This window comes from Pygocentrus nattereri, chromosome 19 (genome assembly GCF_015220715.1).
Source record: "Pygocentrus nattereri isolate fPygNat1 chromosome 19, fPygNat1.pri, whole genome shotgun sequence".
In the NCBI taxonomy this organism is placed as follows: Eukaryota; Metazoa; Chordata; class Actinopteri; order Characiformes; family Serrasalmidae; genus Pygocentrus; species Pygocentrus nattereri.
In genome coordinates, this window is record NC_051229.1 from 7,117,766 (window position 1) to 7,144,201 (window position 26,436).

Here is a 26,436-nt window from a genome sequence, read left to right on the forward strand (position 1 = left end):
CCCAGTGAAGCACTAAAACTTGCTGAAGCCTTTGGGGGCTTTTCTGCGCTTTTAACAGCTCAGATCATCTCCACACCGCTGCTGCCGCTGAAGGGAGGGAGGGAGGGATGGACGGATTTAGACGTTCTTGAGCGGTTACATGGCTCTCTATTGCCTGTTGCGTTTCACACGACGCTGTAAAGAGCGCTGCCTTTTCCTCCGAGCGGACCGCTGTGACCACCAACGGCGCATGTTTTTTAAAGAGAGAACTTTTGGACTTTTTGGACAGGAACAGTCACGCCGGTGCGTCTCTGCCTTTCTGCTGCGTTCAGAACGAGGCTCGAGGCGCATCTGCACTTTTTTGGTGGCTTGTCTCGTATTAGGGGTCCAAGCACCCAGGAAGCCTGTTGTTTTTATTCAGTCAGTTTCTTTGGTTGCTGCGCGCGACTCATTGGATTGCAACGGTTCAAACCGTCACCTCGGTGCAGCTGTGCGTTATGGTGCTGCATTTAACGCGAGGCTGCGAACAGCGCGACTTTTACCCTTTCTGTCACTTTGGTGCGTTTTCTTCTTTGCCTTTTTTGCTGTTTGCATCTGAAACGAGTTGAATCAGCACCGCCTTGTCTCTGGATCCTGTTCTGCCAAAGTCAGACTGTAAACAACCCTGCGTCGTCTTCCTTTTTCTTTTCTTGTTGCCTTTTAAAAGCAGACTGGAACGATGAAGGGATGAACGGATTGCACGGTCCCCAAACACCCCCTGCCTCTTTGTTGTTGCTGCGCTTAAAGCGAGTCTAGAACCCTCTCGCCGCTTTCTCTGGATGGATTGCGCTTTTTTTGTTGGTGGCGCACTCAGAAAGCCCCGCTGTAAGCAATGCTGCCTTTCTCTCTCTCCCTCCCTCGTGCTGCACTTTTCCCCCTCAGTCAGCACTAATGAACCCCTCCAGATGTGAGTGCTCCCACTAGCCCCCCTCTCTCTCTCTCCCTCTCCCTCTCTCTCTCTCACCCCCACCCCCCCCCTCCATGATCGTGTCCTCCGCGGAGGCGCGCTCGGACTCGAGCACCCCGCGCGCGCTCAGCCCCACCGGCCACGCGCTGGTGGCCGCGTGCCTCGGTATGATCAGCGCGCTCGGCATCCTCAATAACCTGCTGGTGCTCGTGCTGTTTGGCCGCTACAAGGCGCTGCGCTCGCCCATCAACATGCTGCTGCTCAACATCTCCGTCAGCGACCTGCTGGTGTGCGCGCTCGCCACGCCGTTCAGCTTCGCCGCCAGCGCGCGCGGACGCTGGCTGATCGGAGAGCAGGGCTGCGTGTGGTACGGCTTCGCCAACTCGCTGCTGGGTGAGTGAGCGCGCGGCGCCAGCGCTTAATTGGTGTCGGCGTTGCATTAGTGATGCATTAGCGCAGGTAGTTATTGCAAGAGCACCTATAACGTTGGACTAGTGATGCATCCCACAAGCAGGGGTACATTAACACGTGTAGAGTCGATTCAGTCTTGCATGGACACCGAGCTGCAGTGTTGCATTAAGTCTTGCAGTGTTGCATTGAAACTGGTGCTGCATCAACCACAATGAGTTCTCACCTATGATGTTTATTATGGTGCTACCTTAACACCTGCACTGCTGCATTGTTTACTCATCCAATGTTGAATTAGCGCGTGATATTGCATCAACTTGTGAGTTCAAAACGAATGCCTGGTCTTTGCTCAGTGTTGCATTAACTCTTGCAGTGTTGCATTAAAACTGACGTTAAATTAGTGCTGCATTAATAGCTAGACTGTTGTCCTAAGACCCATCATTTTGAAGGTGTTGCAGTAACACCTGTAACATTGCATTACATCTTGCAATGTTGCAGTAAAACGAATAGTATAGAATTAAGGCTGCATGGGAGTAATATTGTACTGAGACATGTGTTGCACAAGTATAATGTTGCAGTGACACCAGTAGTCATAATGGTTAATCTGCACCTAGTGTTGCATTAGTGATGCATTAGCACAGGCAGTACTGTAAGAACACCTATGTTTCTAAAACGAACTAGTGATGCGTTACCCATGCAGTGGAACGTTAACGTGTAGTATGGACACCTAAATTGCTGCCTTTAGTCTTGCAGTGTTGCATCAACACCAGTGCTGCATTAACTATGTGTTGTCACTTAGTTAGTGCTCTCTTAACACCCTGTGAAATGTCAATAGTGCCTTCAGTGTTTGCTTAGTGTTGCAATATTGTTGCATTAACTCTTGCAATGTTGCATTAAAACTAAGTGATAAATCAGTGCTGCAATAATAATAGCAGTAATGTTGTACTAAGACCCACAATGTTGAAGGTGTTGCACTGACACCTGTAATATCGCATTAAATCTTTATGTATTAAAACAGTATAGAATTAAGGCTGCATGGCAGTAGTGTTGTATTGAGACCTGCAATTCTGTGTTGCACAAGTATAATGTTGCAGTGTTGCATTGACACCAGTAGTGTTACATTAGTGTCGTCATGGCAATCTGCAACTAGTGCTGCGTTAATTCATACCATTGTCCTAAGACCTATATGTTGAATGTTATAATGCTGCATTAACACCTGGAAAATTGCATTAAATCTTGCTAGACAATATAGAAGTAGGACTGCAATAATGGCAATTGTGTTGTATCGTGATCTGTAATTGAGTTGCACACCTATAATGTTGCAGTGTTGCATTGACACTAGTAGTGTTATTAGTGTCATAATGCACTTAATGCTGCATTAGTGATACATAAACTTTTGCATGAACATGTAATGTTGCAATATTTCCTTCAATATTTCATGGACATGTATTGCTTTGCATCACTAGCTACAGTGTTGAAATAATCTCTATTGTGCTGGTGTTAACATTGCGTTACACCTACCATGTTAATATCTATTGCAATGATAATGCAACACCAAAACTTATCACCTGTAGTGTTGACTTGGTGCTAACAGCTGTAATGATTTGGTGTTGCATTAAGACATTAGAGCATTGCATTAACTCTTGTGACGTTTAATTAACACTCAATGCTGCGCTAACGCTCATTGTGGTTCATTAAGTGTTGTTAACACAGGGTTGCATTAACATGTTATATAACATGTATGATGTTGCATGAACATTCATTGTCTTGCATTAGTATGCACTGTGTTGCATTAACACAAGTTGCATTACACATTGTGTTGCATTAACACGCACTCTTGTATAGCATCAATGTGTAGTGTTACTGCAGTGTTGCATTAACATGCCTTACATTAACACATTGTGTTGCATGAACTCACCTTGCATTGTGTTAACATGCATTGCATTGCCTTGACACTGTTGCATTAATACAAATTGCATTAAAATGCACTGTGTTGCATTAATATACGCTGTTGAATTGTGTAGCATCAATGCCTAAAGTGCTGTTACTACAGTGTTGCATTAACATGCCTTGTGTTGCACTAAGACATTGTGTTGCACGAACTCACCTTGCATTGTGTTAACATGCATTGCATTGCCTCGACACACTGTTGTATTAATACATATTGCATTAAAATGCATTATATTGTTTCACATACAGTGGTGAATTACTTTTATAGGAACATCTTTACTGATCACAAATCCAGCTACACCCAAATGAGTTCTGTTATTGGCCTCTCATGAGTCGGGCTTTTGCTGCGTTCTACTTGTTGTGCAACGTCTATGCGTGGTATTCATTGTTATTGTGTTGAAATGCTAGTCACACAGTGGCGACCCTTCTGGTCAACCTGTGATGGTTTAAATCCTGGGATTTGGTCTTAAAAATAGACGCAAGACAAAAATAAGACATTTGAGGGACATTTTGAAATGCGTGCTCAGACATGTATGCACAGAGAAACCCATGCTGCATTTACTAACTTGCTTATGACTTACGGAGTCTGCCTGTTAATTGGGTTTTATAATTGCACTGTTTGCTTCCTGAACCACTGGGACTAACTAGAATGGAGCTGCATATAGATGGCAGTAAATCCGGACTCAAAGCTCAGTGTTTGAATCAAAGCAAGTTTAGACCGAGTGAGTTGAGAGCCAGTGTTGTGATGTGATATCAGTCAGTCACTGATTGGTGGTAGTACAATGTAAAAAATGGCTGGTCAAATCTAACTTCATGTGGTAAGAAGTAAATTAACTAGTTTTATTCAAACTAAAATAAATACTTTCAATGAATGATTCTTTCAATCAATGAAGGTTTTTAAGTTGAATACAACTAGTTAAATAGTTTGTTACTGCAGTGTTTTTAGGTGGATCTGATGAGCCACTTTTTACAGTGTAGATGTGCTATTTCCTCTTTTCTTATGACTAATTTACAAACATGGCTACAAGGGGTGTAAAATTGAAGGAAGTGATTCCAATACATTGATATTAAAATCACTAACAGATTATTATTGCACTGTAAAAAGTGGCTCATCAGGTCTACTTAAAAATACTTGAAATACTGAAAGAATCATTCATTCAAACTATTTAGTTTGAATAAAACTAGTTCATTTACCTGTTACTACATTAATGTATTAGTGTGTGTGTGTGTGTGTGTGTGTGTGTGTGTGTGTTTTTTTTTTTTTTTTTTTTTTTTTACTCACTTTCCACCTGTGTAAATGTGATGTGACAAACGTGATTTGATTTTTAAGTGTTTTTTTAAGTGTTTTTTTTAAGTGGGATTCTAGTCAGTGTTCAATCAATATTCAGTTCATTTATTTAGCCAATGATACAATTTTTGAACTAATTTTAAACAATTTAACCCCCCCCCCTTCCTTCTAGTCCATTTTCTACTACTGTCTTAAATAGGTCCAGCGGCTCCTTTGTATGTCCAGCCAATTTTTAGTAAGAATTCTGAATTATACCAAAATGATGAACTAAAATATTTGTAAAATGAGAACCAGCATTAGATTCTGTGGATATTCTCATTAGAAATATTTACAGTCCTAAAACATATGTACAGTCAGTGGGGCATTTGCTTCAGCATCTGCCAATTGGCTTGTATTGTAATTAAACTTTGAGTTAGTGGGTTTTCTGATCTTTTCAGATTTGCATAAAAATTGCTGTCCATGGTAAGTGACTGTTTGTGGTAGAGAGAGATTAGATTGAAAAGTGCTGGAATACCCCTTTAAATTCACCCCTTATATTTTTGTAAGTTTACAAGTGACTGTGCTAGCCTGAAGTAGTGCGTACCGTATGTTTGAGAAGATAAGAACAGAATGCTGGATATGAATTAAAACTATGACAGTAAGTCAATGGCAACTGTCAGCTCTTATTTGAGGCTGTGTATATCGATATCAGGTGTATCTTGCAGTATTGCCAGCCCTTTTACACACAGTCCTCCCAGTTTAGAGAACAAACCTCAATTGGACAGTGGCCTGCTCACTTGTTTCTTGGCCAGCTGTGTCCAGTCACATCATTAGTTCAAGCATGATGGAGCTAACAATGGTCAGGGTGAGGCTGCACAATGTATCTTTTATTAAACCTTATTACAGTGTTCTTTTGCAATATTGATATCAGAGGGAGCCACATTATGCAATCTAATCTCTTTTTCCTGGGTGATGTGAGCATCCTGACATTCACAGTTCCAGATGTGATACTGGGTTTTTGTCCGACAACAAAAGCAAATTATACAGACCAATCTTTCATTACATGACATTTCACTACTGTGCCTTACTGTATATACTGCTAGGCATATTGCAACCACCAGTAAGCTTCAACAGCAGCAGCAGCCAGGTTATATGTTACCCACAAATACTTGGAAAAAGCCTGTTTTGAGGTAAAGTGTTAAGGCAAGATGAGACAAATTAGAATAGTGATGAAATGTAATATAAAAATTGTGGATAAAAGGATGCTCAATCTAAAGCTTGCTAGGCCTTCTACAAAACAGGAAGAAGGTAGTACCATCTATGGCTGCAGTGGAACTGGATCCTGCATCCTTAATGGATGAATTCTAAAGTGAATAGAAGCATCTTAACTGCACAGGCCTGATCAAATGCTTCAAAACTGTGTCAAAGTTCCTGCACCTTGCAGCAGTGAAGGAACTTTCACGTCACTCAGCCTGAACTCCAGTGAGCAGCGTTTCACTTATTGAAGGGACTGATGTGAAAACAGCCATGAAATGAGCAGGAAATGGCCACATTACAGGCCTGAAAGAATATCATGAGGGAAGAAATCCTTCATTTGTCTCTGAAATGAACAATGAGGATGATGGATGTAAGGAGGGCTCCACTGGACAGGGTACAGTATAGAAAACGTCAGTGCCCTCAAAGTGCAGCTGTTTAAGGATGGAGGCTGTAATTCTGAAACCTGAACATATCTTTTTAAGACTATCCAAGCCTCACCCAGGATATACAAGGTTTTATACTAGGAAACCTTTTGGCATGTTCAGTGGGGTTGAGGTCGGGGCCACTGGAGTTCTTCCACACCAAACTAATGAAATAATGTCTTTACACGTGTCTTTATATGCTGTATAATTAACATAACCCTTCACTGGAAATAAGAGGTCGAAGCCTGGAAAAACAGTCCAGACAGTTATCCTTCCTCTACCAAATCTTACTGTTAGTATTTAGTATAGTAAGTATTTAGTTAGTATAGATGTTCCATAGGTAGCGTTCTCCTGGCATCCACCAGACCCATATACTATGTCTATCTGACCACCACAGAGTGAAGTGCTATTAATTGTGAAGTGTTATTAACTGGAGAAAACCTTTCCACAGCTTCAGAGTCCAGTGGCAAGGTACTTTACACCACTCTAGCTGACTGGCATTGCGCATAGTGATCTTGCGGTTGTGCGCAGCTACTTGGCCATGGAAACACATTTTATGAAGCTTGTGCTGCACAGTTCTTGGGTTCATATTTGGAAATCTGTAGTGAGTGAATAGGCAATTTTTACACACTGCATGCTTAAGCAGCCACCTGCCCCACTCTGAGTGTGCATGGTCTACCACTTAATAGTTGAGATGTTGTTTCTGCTAGATGCAGTCATTTGAGAATAATAGAATTTAGTTGACAGGGGCAGATCTAGAAAGGCAAAAATTACAAACTGACACATAGCATTCTATGACAGTGCCGTGTCTAAAGTCTCTGACCTATTTACCATGACCCAGTCTAATGCACATGTCTATGGAGATTGCAATGCTATGTGCTTGATTTTATACACCTGTTATCAAAGGGTGTGGCTGAAAATGCCTGAACTTGATAATGAGGAGGGTTGTCCACACACTTTGTGTACTTTTGGATATCAGCTGCTGAAAGTCTCCGAGAAAACTCGGGTCATGTTATCATTCTGTATATGGCATGAGGTAAAATGAGTAACATTTTTGAAAATTGCTTTCGGCAAACAAAAATGATCCAAAGCTGATATTTATCTTGCATACATTATTCAGATTCAGGTTCCTTTATTGATCCCAGGGGGAAATTGCAGTTGTTAGTTGCAGCCATTTATGTAAAAATAAACACTTTACTAATAATTTAAGACTATATAGAGAATTTACAGTATGTACACCAGATTTAAGTACTTATTTATCCGAATGCTACTGGATCCTCTAATTACAAGATGACCATGGGCACGGGAGCCAAAATATGAATGTTGCTACATGCAAACTAACACTGCCATGTATAGAACCAACATCAGACTGGCAATCCCACCAGAATACCCCACACAAACTAGCTAGGTTTGTCAGATATGGATGTTAAGCAGTTTTAGGCTATAGTTTGAGTAGCTGGTGGTATTACATAGTAGTGTTTAGCTTTAATAGTTGACTGACTTTCATGCAATGTCATTTCAGCGCACAGGAGCATTAGCTTGCTTATAAAGGGGTCCAGTGACATTCTGGGGAACATGTAAACAGCATAAAGAGTTGTTTGGGGCCATTTTTGTTTACCACATGGCACAGTGGCAGCAATTTTTAAAAATTTGAGAAATACTGTTAAGACCCTACCCTTAAGAGTTCCTACATGGGCTGTATTACAAGTTTACATCACTTCCAGGAAAAAAGAATGACCGCAAAAAAAGCTTTTGACCATAATAAACAATGGTGCCTGTAAAGTAAAAGGGTTAGTAGTGAATGAAGGTGATCATTAAACTCCCTGTATGTTTACTTGGCTACAACCCCCTAATCGCCCATCTGTTTCGCCCTTGGTTGTTTCACTTTTACCTCTGAACTTGTGACTCTTCTGCCTCAGGTTAAAGCAGAATGTGTCCCTGTAGACATTCCCTCCATTAACTTGCACTTGAACTGAGAACTTGGTTAATGGCGTACCATCAGACTTCCCAGCAGAGCCAGGTGGAATCAACCAGACTTTAGATGTTAACCTTGTTTAACAGCAAGTACCTTAAAATAGTGCTAAATCGGATTTAGGACTGCAGGGCCTGGGTGCCTTTTAGCCAATGAGCCTAATACTAGCATATTAGATTTCATATCCACTTCATTGTTTCAAGCATTATGTAATTTCTTACTTAATCCTATTTGCCTCGTTTAGGACGCAAGGCCCACGGCTTATGTAAGAGCATCACAAGTTAAATGGAATATGCTAATGACTGTTGAATTTTTAAGGATTGGATGTGATGAAAGTCATGTAAATGTGAACATAGTGCTCCAAACAAAGTAATAACCTTGGCCTCTCTGGAGAATGTATGGGGACATATAACCCTTTAAATGGCCAGGACCCACTGTTGGGTACAAAATAAAAAATAAAATCTCACCAGGTTGCACTGTAGTCCATCTAGTTACAGAATAATAAGCCTTAATATGTGATAAACTTGGGATTTTTAAGGGGATAAACACAGAGGAATATGAAAGACCCATTTTCTTAAAGGGCTGTCAATGTTAATTAACAGTGGTTGAATCAGTGGAGAACCCTAATGGGCCTTCTAGAAGGTCTAATGATTTCTAGGAATGTTCTTTCTAGGTCATTTTATTTTACATATGTCATTGAAGTATTCAAACCAGTAATATTCTTATTTCATTGTTAGGAATTGGCTGGAAATTTTGAAACACCCGACAGAAAATGAGAATTTGTGTGGTGTCTCTGTGGTATCTTGGCAGATACAGCCAAATGAGCTTTGCCATTGGTTAGGCCTTCAGGAGCTGAACCGAATGTCTTATGTTAGATTAGCTACCAACATAATTGGGAAATGAGCTTGAGTTGCAATGGGTGGGACCAATGGCATTTATTTCATGCAATTCTTAGTCTTCAAGAGGTTCTAGATACATCACTGACTGTGAATATGGGCTGCTAACCAGGTTTCAGTCAGTTGTTAGAAATGAAAACAGCAGCAGCTCAAATATCAGGATGCTCACAGTTAAACTGATACGAGGTAAAATATAGGTTAATGCCGGTTACAAGCTTCAAATAAAACGTATGAAATGTGTTTGAACAGCTACAAAGTTGCACGTGCATCAGTGTTAGCTGAGCACCAACATACTAGAAATCTCATAGGGGCACTAGTAAAAATCTAAAATTGGCGTCATTGTTAAGGGTTTTCTGATTTTTTATTTATTTATTTATTTTTTAAGCGAGCTTGATATTATGGCCTGAACTGAATGCCTTGCTCCAATAGTCATGGCTCACTACCGGATAAAGTAATGATTATTTTTTTGACAAGCAATATTGTCAGAGACCACCCTTCATTTATTATATTTCTAGTCAAAACAGACATTAAACACAAGCTATGCATTTCTCAGGATATATTTCTGAGCAGATTAGATGAGAGAATCCACTAAGGAAGATGCATAAGTCAAACATCATGACATCATGAAAGTAAAAAATAGATGAAAAACTATAGAGGAAATGGAACCCCTAACAACCATGTGGAAGACCTGATGGCCACAAAACTGCCCCCATCAGATAAACAGCACTTAAAGCTTTCATCTTTGAGAGAGAGGAGAAAATCAAGCTACTTCAGATCTGAAAACATCCACAGGTATTTCTGTCCATCCTTCCACTGTGAGAAGACAACTCAGTCCTATGGGTCTGAAAGGATGTGTAGGTGATCAAGAAGAACCTCACTGAGAAAAGGAGACGGACACATCAAACAAAAGCTGCACAATGGAGTGACCACCCCAGAGCCCAGACCTCAACACCACTGTTTGATTACTTCAGAAAATGATCAACCAGCTTCTAAGACTGAACTTTGGAGAATTACTTGCAGAATATACTGTGTAATTGTGTGGCATTGAGTGCACACAATTTAGAACTTCCTTTACTTTGCTTGAGTTCACAGTACTCAAACAAAATAATGATGGTAGAATTATAAAGGAGCATTATTAGGAGGATGGATTGCGCTAACATTTACGCTGTCATTTGCAGGCCAAGCTGACCATTCAGCTCAGTAGGAAAGGTTAATTGGCCTTCTTTGTTTCTTCTGACCAGCGCTGCTTGTGCTGACAAGAAGAATGTTGATTTCATTTGGATCCACGCAGAGCGAGGAGTTGCCTTCTAGCCAATATATCATGCTCCAGTGATTCATACATTCAAGGAAGAAATTACTTGCTCTAATCACATTAAATTTAATGAGCGTGAAGTATCCCATTGTTAGGTTCTCACTGGACTTTATGTACCAGGCTCATATTGTCATTTGCATTCGATTAATGCCTAACACCAGGTGGCTGCGTGTGCATCAAAACCGTCTTACTGCGGGCTCCAAACAACGTCTCCAACAATATTAAGCTCCAGAGAATTCTCTGACTTGCGCTGTTTAGCTCCTCCATATGCTCCAGTGATTTAGCTAATGGCTTGGCGATGAGGAAGTAAAGGGATTAGATTTCAGGTGGGACAATAAGTTGTGTAAAAATGTCAAGGAATGCTTGGTTCAAATGGACCCATTTATAAAGCAGACTAGCCAGGAATCATAATTCCATCAGGCCTTCAAATACAGGGAGATTCACTCGAAAGAGTCCCTGAATATTCAGCTGTAACTCCCTTTACGATTGATTGCATTACACGCAAAGCTGGAAGTGATCGGTTTTCTGTCAGACACATGACGGGGTAGTTGCAAACGGAGGTTAAACATCGTGATGGCTGTCCGGCCTCATTGCTCTGATGCAGGGACATCACGAGGAGCTCATTGCAGGTTGTTTTGTTCAGGTTGCTTCGGCCTAGGGAGAGTTATTTTAGACTATTTGGGGCCTCTTTTGAGTGAATCTTCCTGTATAAAAGTGGCCTGTCTAGTGTTACTATTGTTTTGCTATACTATTTAAATACAATTCGATTAGATAATACTTTATTGTCCATTTTCACATTAATATATCTTGCACTTACCCACTCAATCACTAAAAGTATAACCCCATTTCCCAAAGTGTTGGTGTTAAAATATTCAGAGAATAAAGAGAAATCACTGTATGCAAGGGACAAGGCCGAAAACCAGTATTGGATGGACATGATCCATCTGGCTTATCAGTACACAGTTCAAAAGCCAGCATCCATGATGGTATGGGGGTGCACTAGTGCCAATGGCATGGGAGATTTACACATCTGTGAAGGCATGATGTATATATTTTGGAGCAACATATGCTGCCATCCAGACATCTTTTTCAGGGAAGGCCTGAAGGGTATTATGTGTGCAGCTTTGAAGGAATGATTTGGATTCACCCACCACTTTTGAGCAGATTCCCAGGAACTCTAAGATATGCTTGATAAGTCTAATTTTATGGCTTATATTTGATTTGGTTTGTTGTGGTTTACATTTGATTACAGTGACAGCTGCGTTCAGTAAAGGTTTACTACCCAACCTGAGCCAGTGAGACCAACCAGTGAGACCTGATAAAACATTGAGTTTTGAGGCAGGTTTGGGAATTTTTTTTCACATTTAAAACCCAAATTAAGAAAGTTAGTAAAAGGCAAATAAAAACAGAAAGCAGTGATTTATAAATACTTTCATGTGTAATTTAACAAAAGCAATACAAATAAGGTATTGAATGTTTTACCTCTCATTCTCATTATTTCTTTGCAAATAATGTTCATTTCTTGCCTGCAACACATTCCAAAAAAGTTGGAACATGGCAAACTAAAATGAAAAATTGTGTACATATATACATAAAATTGTGTGTGTGTGTGTATGTATATGTATATATATATATGTGTGTGTATATATATATATATATATATATATATATATATATATATATATATATATGTGTATATATATATATATATATATATATATATATATATATATATATATATATATATATATATATATATATATATATATATATATATATAAACACATCTTAAACAGATGATGCAATCAACGCAAAAAAAGTCACCTTCTTCCATAGACTGGACTTTGACTTAATATATAATAGAATCTAGAGAAGTCTCTGTGTAAAGGAAACCGAATGCTTGTGACCTTTGACTAATTAAAACAGCGCTACATCAAAAACTCCTGTTTCTGTGATGCTTATTAGCGCACTGGTTTGGGACTACTATGTAAAAATGTCAACACTGTTTGTTGCTGCATCCATAAATGCAACTTAAGACTGTACTGGGCATAGTGGAAGCCATATATCAACAATGTCCAGAATTGCTGCTGACTTCTCTGGACTTACACCCATCTAAAATGTTGCACGGTCGAAACATACTGTTGTCTAATGAGTCAACCTTTCAGATTATTTACAGAAATATTGGATGTTTTGTTCTTTGTGCCAAAGGAAAAATAGGCCATCCAGACTGTTAGCAGCATAAACTTTAAAAAGCCAGGCTGTCATGGCTGGGGGGTACTTGTGGTTAACCTGCACATCTGTGAAAACACTATTAATGCTGAACATTTTTTTGGAGCAACATATGCTGCCTTCTAGATGCCATCTTTTTCAGGGATGTTTGTGCTTGTTTCTACACGAAAAACCCCAACCACATCCTGCACATATTAAAACAGCATGGCTGTGTAATCAGTGTGGTTGCTAGATTGGCCTGCCTGCAGTCCAGAACTGTCTCCAAATGAACATGTGTCTTATTATGCACAGAATATGACAAAGTCCCTGTACGTTGCATAACTGAAGACTTGTACAACAGATTAATGGCAAAAAAATTCTGCTTTAAAAACTTGGTTAGTTTGTGTCTTCAATCTCCAAGCATTTACTAAGCGCTATTGAAAGGAAAGGTGATGCAACAAGGTCATGCAACGGCTCCTATCTCTGATTTTTCAGCATGTTGCAAGAATCAAATTTGAAATGATCATATATTTACAAAAAACCTATGAAGGTTGAAGTATGAGGTAAAACCTAAAGGAGTATGTTTGTGTGCGGTTTTCAATTGAATACAGGTCAAATAGAATTTACAGTAGTAGCATTTCACACACTATGCCAACTTCTCTGGATTTGGGTTTGTGCAATATTAGCTCTATTTGCCATATTCATACAGAATCCAACTGATGAGTGCAGCCATATGTGCATATATTGAATTTTACAATGTGGTTCAGCCAAACCTGTTTCATTGTACCAAGTTCAAATTGGTAATGGCTGCATCACAGAGAGATGGCAGTTTTTTTATTTGTTTTATAATTATTTATTTATTTATTTTTATAGTGCGATCCTTTTCCATTAGAAGTGTTTGGCAGCACTTCAGCTAAATCAATCACTCTACAGTCAGCTCAGCATGGAGCAAACCCTGTGTCCCCAAGCTTACATCAAAATAAATTGCTATGAATTTGCTCTTGCCTACTCGTTTTAAGCAAAATAAATCATAATAATAAAACAAAAAAAAAGTCTCCGCAAATGTCCCGCTTTGGATTGGATGGTCCAGAAACCAGCTACATATGGACATTACCTTAAAATAATTTTCTTGTAGCCTATTAAAGTGATCTGGTATTTTTGTGTATCTGTAGCATCTGACCTATTGACACCGACAGTATATCCCAATGCTTATAAACAGGCTTATAATGGAAGCCAATGGGAAAGTGGACAGGATGGGGAGGGCCATTATAATGTCCTCGTAATGCTCTTATTAAGCCTTAGCAAGATTTTACAGATCATTTTGTATGTTTTACAACATTTATTCTTACAATTTCCCATTTAAAATATTATTAGTGATTTTGATAATGTATAAACAAGTCATAACAAAGCTGCTTTTGTCAGGTTAAAGATTCTCTAAAGATAAGTGGGAGCAATCAGATTGCTTTTGTCAGCATCACTGAAAGAGAGGAAACCCACACCAGTAGGATCTTGCAAATGCATCTATAGCGGTGGTGCTCAAGCTACTTAGAAAATGGTGATTTCTCCATGATATAGTGCTATTATATAGTGAGCAATTCATGAAATGCAGCATTAATATTTCTCAAAATCTTAATGACTTAAATTGAATTTGCTGGTGTCTGCAAACCTACTGGTCTCTTTCAGTACGAAACATCACCTGGCAGAGACATTAATGCCTGGTAAAACATGTTTTATTTACATCTGAAACATTTTCAATTAATTTTTACATTCTTGTGCAAAAGTGGTGGCACTCCTGGTCAAATTCCACATTTCAAAGTTGCAGTAAAATAAGTTTACAAAAAAAATGGCACATTTTATGGTGGTTTTCACGTTATGCTCAATAAATACTGTAGTGCTGTGCACTAAAATTAGCAGAAAAATGCCACAAGTTTGCTGTCTGTAAAAGATGTGAACTTATTTTTACTCAGTTAACAAAATGTTGACTGGGGTTGTAAAACCTTTACATATTTCTTTTTAATAGTGTCCAATTGGTGCTTTTGCTAATACAGTCTGAAGCAATCTAACAGGTGGTTTAGACTTGAATTAAAATTGCTGCACTTGCAATTGGAAAATTGCAAAATTTGATTTTTATATAAAAACAATTCTTACAATTATCTCAACATCTTACAACCCAACCATATGCTAACACCTTTATTAAGTAGAAATCTTTGCTTTAGAGTAGTGGGCCAGTGACATAAGATTTTTCAAAATGACAGTTTGCAATGTGCATTTAATATCTTAAAAATAGTTATTGTTATCAGTTTTTTAATTGCTTATTTCAGTTCCTAAATCTGTGCTGTTCTGGTTGCACTATTTAACTTACTGGTTGTGCCACCTGACTTAATTAATTAGCCTAATTACAAATTAAACAGGCATCTACTAACGTAACGTCTTTACTAAACTGAACCTGCAGAACAGATTTTACCAAAATAAACAAAATACTTTAAAAATGTAATTGTATAACTATCAGGACTTATAGGTGAGTTAGGTTAGTTAGTTTGTATCGGGATAAGTATCAACTGAGACTAAAGGATCAGGCATCAGTTTGGGAAGGGTAAAGTGGTATCAGTGCAACGCTAGGCAGAATGTCTCATTTGTGTGTAATACTGGTGTGAAAGGTTCAGTACATCAGGCCCAGAATAGTTATTTTACTTTAAAAGCAGATAATCATCTTCTGTAGTTTTCTAATGTAAGCAGCCTCACGTCTTTTACATTGTTGCCTCTTGAATGACTGCTTAAGATGGACCATTTTCCTCTCTAAGCTGAAGAGTGCTTATACATCAGTGCCCAAGGCACTTGCTGTAAGGTGGAAGTGATGCAAGATAAGTGCCTCACGACTAACATTTCATGATGAATAGACCAATAGGAATTGTCCAAAATGATATTTTAACATTAAATTAGAAGAGGATTTCCACCAACCTTTCAAAAACTCTACATAATTCAGTGGTTGACGTGTAAACGGAGTGGTTTGATGTGAGATGGTTCATTGTAGAGAAACTTACCAACTCTATCTGTCTTTACAGTAGTGGTGATGGGAACCAGGGGTCACGGTGACTACAATCCAAATATAGCCTTTTTATTGACCTGTTGTCTCTCTAAACGATCAGTTTTTATATGTAATGTTGTTGATGGTAAAGTATTGATAAATCTATTTATTTTGCCTCATAACGCCATGCCAAATGTATTAAAATACACTTTAATAACTTTTAACCAAAACTTTCTCAATACTATCATAAAACAATGACATCATATAATGTATTCGTAACTATTTCATGTCAGCTTCTAGAGGTGATGAACTCTTCAGACATATGGTTCCTATCACCACCCCTGTGAACAATTCTGCCTCTAATTTTCGAGCATTTCACGCCAAACCTCTCTGAATGACTCTGTTTACATCTTAATTTACACCTGAATTTAATTATGTATTAACTTATTAGCCAATTATCATACACTCAATGGAATTATCCTTTCAGAATGATTTTCATGTTCTACAAGAGCATAAACTACACAGCACTGCTTCATTTAACGTGGAGAAACTGAAGATCGGTCACCCATTGGTGCCTGACATTCAGTGGTCACCTGGGCGGCTCTAGGATTTTATGACTGGTTAGAGAGAAAGGTTGCTTTCAAATTACAGTGCTGCTTGTGCCTAATATAGATATTGGAAATCAATGGCTATAAAGGACAGGCTTGTGGGTCATATTCACATCAGAGCACACAACAAACACATAAAACGGATGAGGAATCAAAGCCCTGGCACTTCAACTTGAAGACTGAAGACGGGTCTCATAACACTGTTTTTATGACTTCATATGATTGGCCTCTCTAGCAGACCTCCTCTTTTTCAGTAAGCTGAAAATATTCCCAAAGCCAGCGTAGTAAACCAGGCTTTAAGGCTCCACTTAACAGCCACTGATGACTATATGAAACCTATAGATGGAAATAGAGGTGAGCGATATGGCGAAAATATAATATTGATACTTCAAGAATATTATATGTCAAAAGCTGTGAATACAATGATTTTTATCTAAATCCAGTTAAACTGAACTAATTTTCTTCTCTTTATAATGGGACATGGTTGGTGCGTGCTCTACGTGTACTAACATGTAGAGCAAGAATTGTTCAGAAAAACAGAGTATATTGAACTGTATTGTGATAATTTGTGATATATTCAAATGTAAGCAATAGAACACGATGAAGTGTGTTAGCGCGAAATAACCTTATGGCTGTGTGTGTCAACACACTACTGCTTTTATTACTATCACTGTTGCTTTTATACAGCAGTTAAATAAAGTATATATTAACATGAAATATATTAACTGGGCAGTGAACGCTGCATTTCATGTCTTAATGTTCGCAGCTCCTCCTGCCAAATTATAGTTCTTTAACAAGCAACTTGTTGCCACCTCAGAGTAACGAGCTCTGCCCACTTGCTGCACAGCCAGCAGTTCGTTGTCCAGCTCATGCTAAACGCTGAAACTGTCTGACCACTGAGAAAGCGTGTAGCCTCATCTTCAGAGTCTGACCAAATCAGACTGAGCCATAAAACTGCCTCAATATCAAGTTTAGCTCAGTTTTGTCAAGTTTTGCTGGCTCAATATAAATGTTATTTTGTTCCAGTCAGTCTGTAAAGCACTTTCGTTTGGCGAATGGGGTTCATTTCTGGCTAATTCCAGGTTGTTCAGCTGATCTTCTGTCATAGCTGCTTATAACTGAAAAGCTGCTCAGCGGTGATGACAGTTTGGAAATTTAGTGTCGTCTCATCTTCAGAGTCTGACCAAATTGGCTGTCGATCAAATGTGATCTTAAAAGTGTCCGTTTTCTGTTTGCGGCAAAGTAAGAAGTGTTCAAATGGCTTGAGCGACTCATACAGCTGTCAAAGTTGTTGCTTAGCAACGCCGTCTCAGTGGAGTGATGCAGTGTTTGGGGGAAAAATCTGTGCTGTTATGGTGAAATAACAGCATGGTTCAAATGCTTCTCAAGCTATCAGCTTGTGTGGAACGAACTGTTGTATAAATTGTTATATTTGATGGAAGTCCTAGATGGAAAACAACTGAGTGAAGATGCTTCCAAGCACAAGCATTTACCGTTCTACGATGCTGTGTGCATGTACAAAAATGCTGAGCAGGCCCAGTTAACCTCGATTTTGGAATCAGATGGCATGAGAAAGATCTAAGTGAGTTTGATTTGTTATTGGCAGGAGCTTCAGTCACAAAGTGACCTCTGCTTTTAGATCTGTGGGAAAGACATCAGTAAACAGCTGGAAACTGTGAAAGCGCACATTCAGTGATACTCATTGAGATGCTCGTGCTTGTGTGATGTGTAAGAACAGCTGCACTTCTGATGACTGAGAATGTCAATGCAGGACAAGATCAGACAGTAGGCAGAAACAGTCCGCCCACAATTACACAGACGGGTATTGCAGTAGAGTCCCAGTGCATAAACCCCTCATTACAAACACAAATGACCGTCTTGGAGGTCAGTGGTGATGAACCATCAGCACAGAGATGTGGGGGAAAAAGTGATCTGGTTTGATGTCACTCTTCACCGAATTCCCCACAAGTGGGGGAGAGTGCATGTGCTGCGTATACCAAGAGAACAGTCCAGGCTTGAATGTCTGATCCCTACAGTGAGGGGCTCTGGTGGCTGTGTTATGCTGTGGAGGGCATTCTGCTGGCATGGTGTGGATCTACTTGTCTTAGATGGATGGGTGACTGTAAACCAATACACTAGCCTGTCACTTTTAGCTTATGATATTTTTAACCTAATTGGAGTAACGTTCCCAGGATGATGATTCCCTCAGCCACAGGGCATGAGAGGTCACAGAATGGTTAGGGCCTTCACAATCACCAGATCTCAAATCAATTGAACAACTGAGTTGGACAGCACTCTCCACTCAGGGAACATGCATACAAATGTGGTTAATTTGACAAACTGAGTTGAGCAATTTGATTTTTCCTCCTGGTTAAAGGAGGTTTTGCCAACCTGCTGGAAAGCTCGTCAAACCTCAACAGTTGTAATGAATGAACAATTTTGTGGGTAGAGCATGGAGAGGTCAGTTGACTAAAACCTAAAAAAACAAATTTGTAAATATGAAAATTCTCTTTTTGCAGATCCCATTGTGGCCTTTCCTGCAAATCAACTTTAATCCATATCTTATGTCCTAAACATAGGCTCAGGTCTAGGAGGAGTAACAAGAGGATGGAGAGGGGGTGAGGAGACCAGTTTGATGCAGATAGAACTGCTAAGGTTTATTGTGCAGTTGAATTAACCTCAAACATACAAACAAGTTCAGCTATAAGCAAAGAAAATGAAGAACTACTCAGCAAAGTAAAGTTATACTGGCAGACTGGGCAACTTACTTAAGAGAGGGGCTACACTCAGTACCAAAGAGAAAAAAAAAAAAAAAACCCAAAATATTCTAAGCTTAGTCAAACCGCTACCATACCTAGCCAAAAACATGAAAGAAGCTCTAGCTGATCCTCTATGCTAAGCTAATAAAACTTACAGGGCATGGTTACCTGCCTCTAATCTAGTATGCTTAGACAATGTTGTATCTACTGATGTAAATGTAGGTGGCTGCACAGTCTGACCTGTCCAACCTCCAGGAGAATGTACCAGGTCAAGTGAACAGGGAGCCAGTACAACAAGACAATCAGACCAACCAACAATACTGGATACAAAGTCACTCTGAGTAACGTGAAGTCACAAGGCCAACAAAAGCCAAGAGGCCCACTAAGAGAACTGTACAAATCCTGAAGGGCTAAAGAAAACTAGCTAAGCCTAAAAAGTGACATGTTTACAAAGCTAAAGACTCGCTGGGTTTAAAGCTTGTAAGGCTAAACTATTAGGGGCTAAAGCTAGTAGGGCTAAAGTTAGTACAGGCTAAAGCAAGCAGGACTGCAGATCTAAGAACACACAATGCCAAAAATCAAACAGATGAGCCAAGAGCTGAGACTCGCATCATGAGATGCCAAGGGCTGATGACTAACTCTGCCGCGCTGTTTTTAAAGCTTGAACTCCGCCTCCTTGGGCTCAACTCTGCAAGCTGATAGGCCAAATGATGTCTTTCAGATAAGGCGACTGAGAGGGGATAGAACTCATACATGTGCACAGGCACTAACGTGTAACAAGAAATGTTCTTCAGATTGGACTCTTGCTAAACTTTTGTCTCTGTGAAATGTTGACTGTGTTGAGCTGCTAGTGAGCAACGAGGTGTAAAGGCAGAGGAGTGAGAACCCTGTTTTCTGTTCACAGCACGAAGATGACTATGCCGAGATAAAACGGATGCAGCTTTCTTCATATCAAACAAGCCTGTGTAACTGAGTCAATCAATAAACAGCATTTCAACATGATAAAAACAGTATAAATGCTGACTTGCTTGTTTACCTTGTTTACAATAAATTTCACCAAGGAAAACCTGTTGAGGAACCTCCTCTAAATGAGGCAGAAATTTTATGGCTACTGTACAAAAATGGTTAGAATGACCATAACCTATAAAGTGAGTGTGCATCTTTGTCCTGCAGGAATCGTGTCCCTCATCTCCCTGGCCGTCCTCTCATATGAGCGATATTCAACCATGATGGGCCCAACAGAGGCTGATGCCACCAACTACAGGAAGGTAGCGATGGGTGTGCTCTTATCCTGGGTTTACTCCCTCTTCTGGACTCTGCCTCCTTTCTTTGGCTGGAGCCGTTACGGCCCTGAGGGGCCCGGCACCACCTGCTCAGTGGACTGGACCGCCAAGACGGCCAACAACATCTCCTACATCATCTGCCTTTTCATCTTCTGCCTTATCCTTCCTTTCCTCGCCATAGTCTACTCCTATGGTAAGCTGCTGCATGCTATCAAACAGGTGAGTCACGATGCTATAGCTCGTCCACTTTCTGTCAGAGGCTCGTTTTGTGAGTCTTTCGTAAAAGTCCATTTCAGACTGCGCGAAAGTGAAGAGACCACCCTTCATCAAGTACATGTTACTCATTCTCCATGAGGGATTTCTCAGCAGATCAAATATAAGAGGATCGATTTGGATAAGGATCAATTTGTGTTGAAGGAAAAAAGGGCAAAAATAGGACCTTTCAAAGCTAAATAAATAAAACAAAGACTGAACTTTGGAGGCCAGAAAAAAATGTCTGTAGATTTCTTTGAAAAAAATGAGTCTCCAGAAAAGAATGAAAGAAAATTTGACATTTAGATTTTTATTTAATTATCTGTAATATACGTTCTGTGTTTTATCCCCTTTTTCTGCTTCTTAACTGGAAATTAAATAAACGAAGGTTGGTCTCTGGCTTTTGCACAGTACTGTAACTCCAGTGTTGCAGTCAAGAACCATGAAATTGCACATTCAAAAACTTAAAGGGCCGTTTTTGAAGCCCCGAAATTTTCTTGTTGATATTTCCTCGAATTTTATTGGTAGATAACAGCGATATGAGGGCAAAGGGTTTCTTCTAAGTGTTGATGGTTCTATATAGAACCACTTTCTCTGTCTAAGAACCATCATTTTTAAGAGAGTTTTAAAAAACTTAAATGGCCAAGTCCTGAAATTATTTTCTTATTAATATTTCCTTGGATTTTGTTGGTAGACAAAGGTGAGAACCAACATGGGTGAATCTTAATCAATCTGTCAGGGAATAAATAATGTAGAAAATATTGCACTTTCAGTTCATACTGGCTGAGTATTTCTGCCCAATTCTACAAAAAACAATTGTTTTATATCCAACACTTTATGTATTTTAGTTTTTCTTTGTGTGTACACTTAAAGATTGCTTCAAGGGTTCTTTACTAAAGAAAGTGGTTCTATATAGAACCATGAACACTCAAAGAACCCTTTTGCATGATTAAAGGGTTCTTTGCATCATGAATGGGTTCTTCAGATTGATAGAGAATGTGCTGCAGATGGATCTACGTAGAACCTTTTCGAAAATGGTTCTATATAGCACCCAAAAGGGTGCTTCTATTACAGTGTCGAGCTTGTAACAACAGAAGAACGCTTTTGGGTGCTATACAGAACCCTTTTCAAAAAGGTTCTACATCGAAAGGTCATTCTCACATTCAGGCATATTTTCCATCAATCAAGAACTTTGTGCTGCAGAGAACCCTTTAATCCATGCAAAGGGTTCTTCAAATGTTCATGGTTCTATATAGAACCATGTTCTCCATTGAAGGACCACCATTTTTAAGAGTTTTCTAACTTCTCTTCAACCAGTTCAATCGAACAAGCTGCTTTTATTACACCCTTTAAGATCGAGATGTGTAGCTCTGTTCTGATTGGCAACCCTCAATCAAATAGCAGTCTAGGCTGTACAGACCGGGGACTGACATTGGTTTTACCACCCAGAATCCATTGGTAGAAGAAACGTTTGCTTATTTAACAGAGAAACCGGTTCCCTATGGGGAAAAAACTGGGTGGAAACCAGACTGGATAATGAACATCTTGCTACTCCTGAACTTATCCAGCGAAGGAAGTGGGCAGACGCTCTTTAGGCTCATTTTTGACAGGGAAGCATGTATTAACATGAAGCAACATGGATTTTATTCTCATATTATCCCCGCTCCCACTCTCCCTCTCTCCTTCTCTTTCTGTCTCGGTCTCTCTACCAATTATTCCCTAGCAGTCTTGTTGTTTCACCTGCATTGATTGGTAAAAGCTGTCACTGACTCCTGTAATCTCGGCCCTTGCGCGCTCACTCACCGATCCTTTGCATTCAGTGAAAACAATGTGAAATCGTTGCTTAGTTAATTAGAAACCCAAGCAGTTCCTGCATAGCCTGAGAAAGAAGCCCTGCTGTGCTTTTCTTTGCCTTGTTGGACTCTCGAGACAAATGGAAATGTATCCCCACACCTTGTGCAGTGTGCACTAATAAAACCATAAATAAATAAATAAATAACGCAGACTCCGCTGATGCCGCCAGATCCCCTGATCTGATATAGCACTGCTCAGACTGTACAACGCAGAGCGAGAGAAATCCATTAATCTCCCTTAAAGTCTGACACATCTCACCTGCAGTGACTTATTGCTGATGAATGGCCAATCAGGGTGAAGGAGGTGATGGGGGCAGGGTTTGTAAGAAGCCTCTTGTTCTCTGCAGTTGTTCACTTCCATTCTCGGATAAGTCACCTGCTCTACACCGGCAGCTGGAGATGAAGGATGTAATGCTGGAGCTTTTACTTAAGGGCATCAGAGTTGGGAAATGATGTGGAAATGCACCAGCCACAAATGCCATTTGAGAGTAGAGAGTTTCTCAGTAGGTAGAGTCCGGGTTTTGTGCTGGGGGCTGCAACTAACATTTATTTAAGCCAATTTGAATTGAATTTTTTCACGAGTCAATCAGTCATTAAGATGTAAAGAAAGGCATATTATACCGGTAGAGACACTGTAATTTATAGAGAACACAAATATGGCCCTTTTATTTATTATTCCGAATGGCCAGTGATCCTATGTGTTTTCAAAGTGTTAAGTAACGTGTACTCTTTTGCCTTATGACGTATCCCTCCACCAAGAACCTGCTCCCCCAAAATAACTCAAAAATATTGTAAAAACAATGTTTCGAACATCAGGCAGTGTATCCATAATCATTTCATGTAATAACTTTCTGTGCTGTAGCTTTTAGAGGCATTCTTCAGACTCTTCAGATGTCGGGGTCCCAACATCACCACTGCGAAAAAGAAGTTTCTTTGAAAAGGCACATTTCACATCAAACCACTTCGAATGACTTTAGTAACTTAACGGTTCAATTGCATGGACAGTTTGAAAAGTATGATCGTATTGTAGCCAGTGGCCAGTAGTGGGCTGCTACAATATCTTGTTATTGCTATAAAATACTTGTGTTTTTCACATGGTGGTGATCTGATTGCATGAACTGCAAAGAAGATACGTTTAGACCAATTATAGACAGCCTGTAAACAACAAGTGCAGATAAACTATATAGGGGGAAAAACCCAGATTGCAAGCATATATCGATCCATTGGCTTGATAAGGTCAGCACTCCACTGACCGTTTGCCACTGCTGGTCCACCCTTGCAGCACTCAGACTACTGTTCGGCGTACAAGGTCTAACTAGGTTTTAATCTCCTCAAACTGATTTTAAATGCGCACACTTTTATTTTGGAAAATACACTAAGACAAACATTACAAACAACTGAGAAAAAATAATGACTAGGCCTGATGTAAAATAAGTTTTATAGACAATGTTGTTATTGACACCGTGCTGGATTAAAATTATTCACTAAACTAATTTACAATTGGTTCCAATTTAATTCTTGCGATGGACTGGCGACCTGTCCAGGGTTTATCCTGCCTTTCGCCCAATGACTGCTGGGATAGGCTCCAGCACCCCCCCGCGACCCTGAGGGAGAAGCGGCTTGGAGAATGAATGAATTTACAAGCTATGGCTAAAGAAAGGAAGGAAGGAAAAATGAGGAAATTGAAGTGAGAGTGGAAAATGAGTGATGAGTGGAACTTTGTCTAATACTCTGCTTATCCGCTGGTGGGATGCATGGAAAAAATGCCAGCTTTGCCATCAGGGGTTGACAGTGGCCCACTATGCTCTTGCTATTGGGGAAGTAGTTGATTGGATGTAATTCCATTATGATGGATAAAGAAGATCCTGTTCATACGGACATCCATCTTGAGTGATTTTGCCTGTGGACAACAAGACATACAATTGTATACAAAATGTAAAAATTTGAAATGTAGCGGTCGTCTTAAGCCACTGTGAAAGTTAACGTTGGCTGCTTTGAGGGCAAAAACCCAGGCAGAAGTTGTAGGCTGGTTCTGTGCCCTGATGTGGCCTAACATTGCTTTAAAACCTTAATCATTTTTAGACGATTGCTGTTATCTCTCAGTCCCCTCCATTTTTTTCAATCACTGTAATAATCTTTTACTAGTAAACCAGCTACTGCTACGCTCATTTGTTTAACGTTCATCCAGAAACGGTGAGCAGAATTCACACATTGTGCAACAAAGCTGTTAGAGTGCCAGGTGGAGAAACACTCCAATTAGGCAGTATTATGTGGTCTCTCTGGAACATATGAGTATACAAGTCTCTCTCTCTCTCTCGCTCTCTCGCTCCTCTCTCTCGCTCATTCGCCCCCCCCTCCCTCATTTCTCAGTGTAGTCCTTGTTAGATCTTTTCTAGGAATCTCTCTGCATGATAAACTATGTTTGGTCAGGTGGAGAAAACAAGGCTAAGTCATAAGTAATGAAGGCTTTCTTATTCACTTCAAAGTGAATGCACTCGTTGTTGTTCATGACTGGATTAAGTAGGATTTAGATGGACAGGCCAGGTGTTCATGCTTTCAGTTCATGAAGTTTTTTTGGTTATTTTTTTCACCAAAGGAAGTCTAACAAAAAAAAAAACAAACATCTGGTTTGTACCACAAACCTGACAACAAAGCAGTTTGTGCTTGATGTGGGCAGAAATATGGGCGCTACAGTTGCACGGCAGAGTCATCCAGATGCCTTTAGGTTCATATTACAGCCAATTGAGATTTAATGAATAGCTTGAACAAAACAGCAGCATATAATTTGCTAACTGCTAATTAGCAGTGGCGACCCATCCGTGTTAAGACTAGGCCTTCACTTCTGGCCATAAAGGGAAAAAATGAGCGAACAGCCAGCTGGCGCTTGCACTCCTATGGGATTTCTTATTCTAGCACACTGGTTAGCACATTATCACTGGTATGGGATGAGCGTTCTGGGTAAAACATGGACAATAGGAAGCTTGTAAGTTATTCCTGCTAGAAAAAAACAGACCAGCATAGCTGACCATCAAAACCAGCATATGTTGTGTTTCAGGTGCTGGTTTGTTGGTCAACCAGGATGACAATGCTGAGTGACCAGCTAAACAAACACTAGACCAGCATGTTGGTCAATGCTGTTTTTTTTTTTTGTTGTTGTTTTTTTCGAGCAGGGATGAAAAACAAACATTCCATATTTTTATTCAAAGCTTCATTTGACCTTGTTGCAGTTGCCTTACGGCTTTCAAGTTCTACAATTTTTCCATCACCTGCTTATCCTGTTTTTGATTACTTTGGACGTCAAAACAAAAATAAATATAAAAATATTTAAGCTGGAAGAATCAAAATATACAAAAGCAACATATACATCTCTGCTACAAGCAACCACTGAACTTTGTTTCTAGCATCTACTGTTCATGAACAATTCCACCAAATATGACGAAGTGCAGTGTTACAGATCAGCCCATGGGCGGGTTCACTGTAACAGACAGAGGGTTAGTTGTAGCACTTGCTAGAAAAGTCTGAATTAGTGCAAAGTTAATTCAATAGAATTCCATGTTGGAAGAAACAAATATTTTCCAACCAAACTGCATTAAATACTTTTAAACTGTAAGATCAACTCACACACACACACACACCCCTCAAATTATATATGAAAACTGATATGACAAATGACACATGTGTTTTTCTCTAGACAGCAAATAAAATCATACATTTAGCTGGCGCTATTATCCAGAGCGACTTACAAATTGATCTTTTTACACATGTATGCGAAGGTTAGGCAAAGGTGTTGGGAGTCTTGCCCAAGGACTCTTCTCAGTACAGTGTAGGGTGCTTGTCCAGGCAAGGGATTGAACCCCAAGTCTACAGCATAGGAGGCAGAGGTGTTACCCACTACACTATACCAACTACCACATCAGTAAAATATGGAACATTTTGCTTCTGAACAACTACAACTTTACCAACTGTTAATGTCAATTTTATTAATATACTATTTAACATTGAAATACTTCTGAAAGATACTAATAAAATGGAACAAAAT

At 39.6% G+C, this 26,436-nt stretch overlaps 1 protein-coding gene across 2 annotated transcripts in view; it reads left to right on the forward strand.

Annotated features, from left to right (window-relative positions):
- The first annotated feature begins 999 nt into the window (after positions 1 to 999).
- The window catches only part of tmtopsa (teleost multiple tissue opsin a), a 118,454-nt gene continuing 93,017 nt past the window's right edge, over positions 1,000 to 26,436 (forward strand). The window contains exons 1-2 of one of the 2 annotated variants that reach the window (XM_017702454.2): positions 1,000 to 1,318; positions 20,183 to 20,511. In XM_017702454.2, coding sequence (XP_017557943.2) covers positions 1,000 to 1,318; positions 20,183 to 20,511 — 648 coding nt within the window. The remainder of the gene's footprint in view (positions 1,319 to 20,182; positions 20,512 to 26,436) is intronic. The other variant, XM_037547730.1, reaches the window with a different exon arrangement.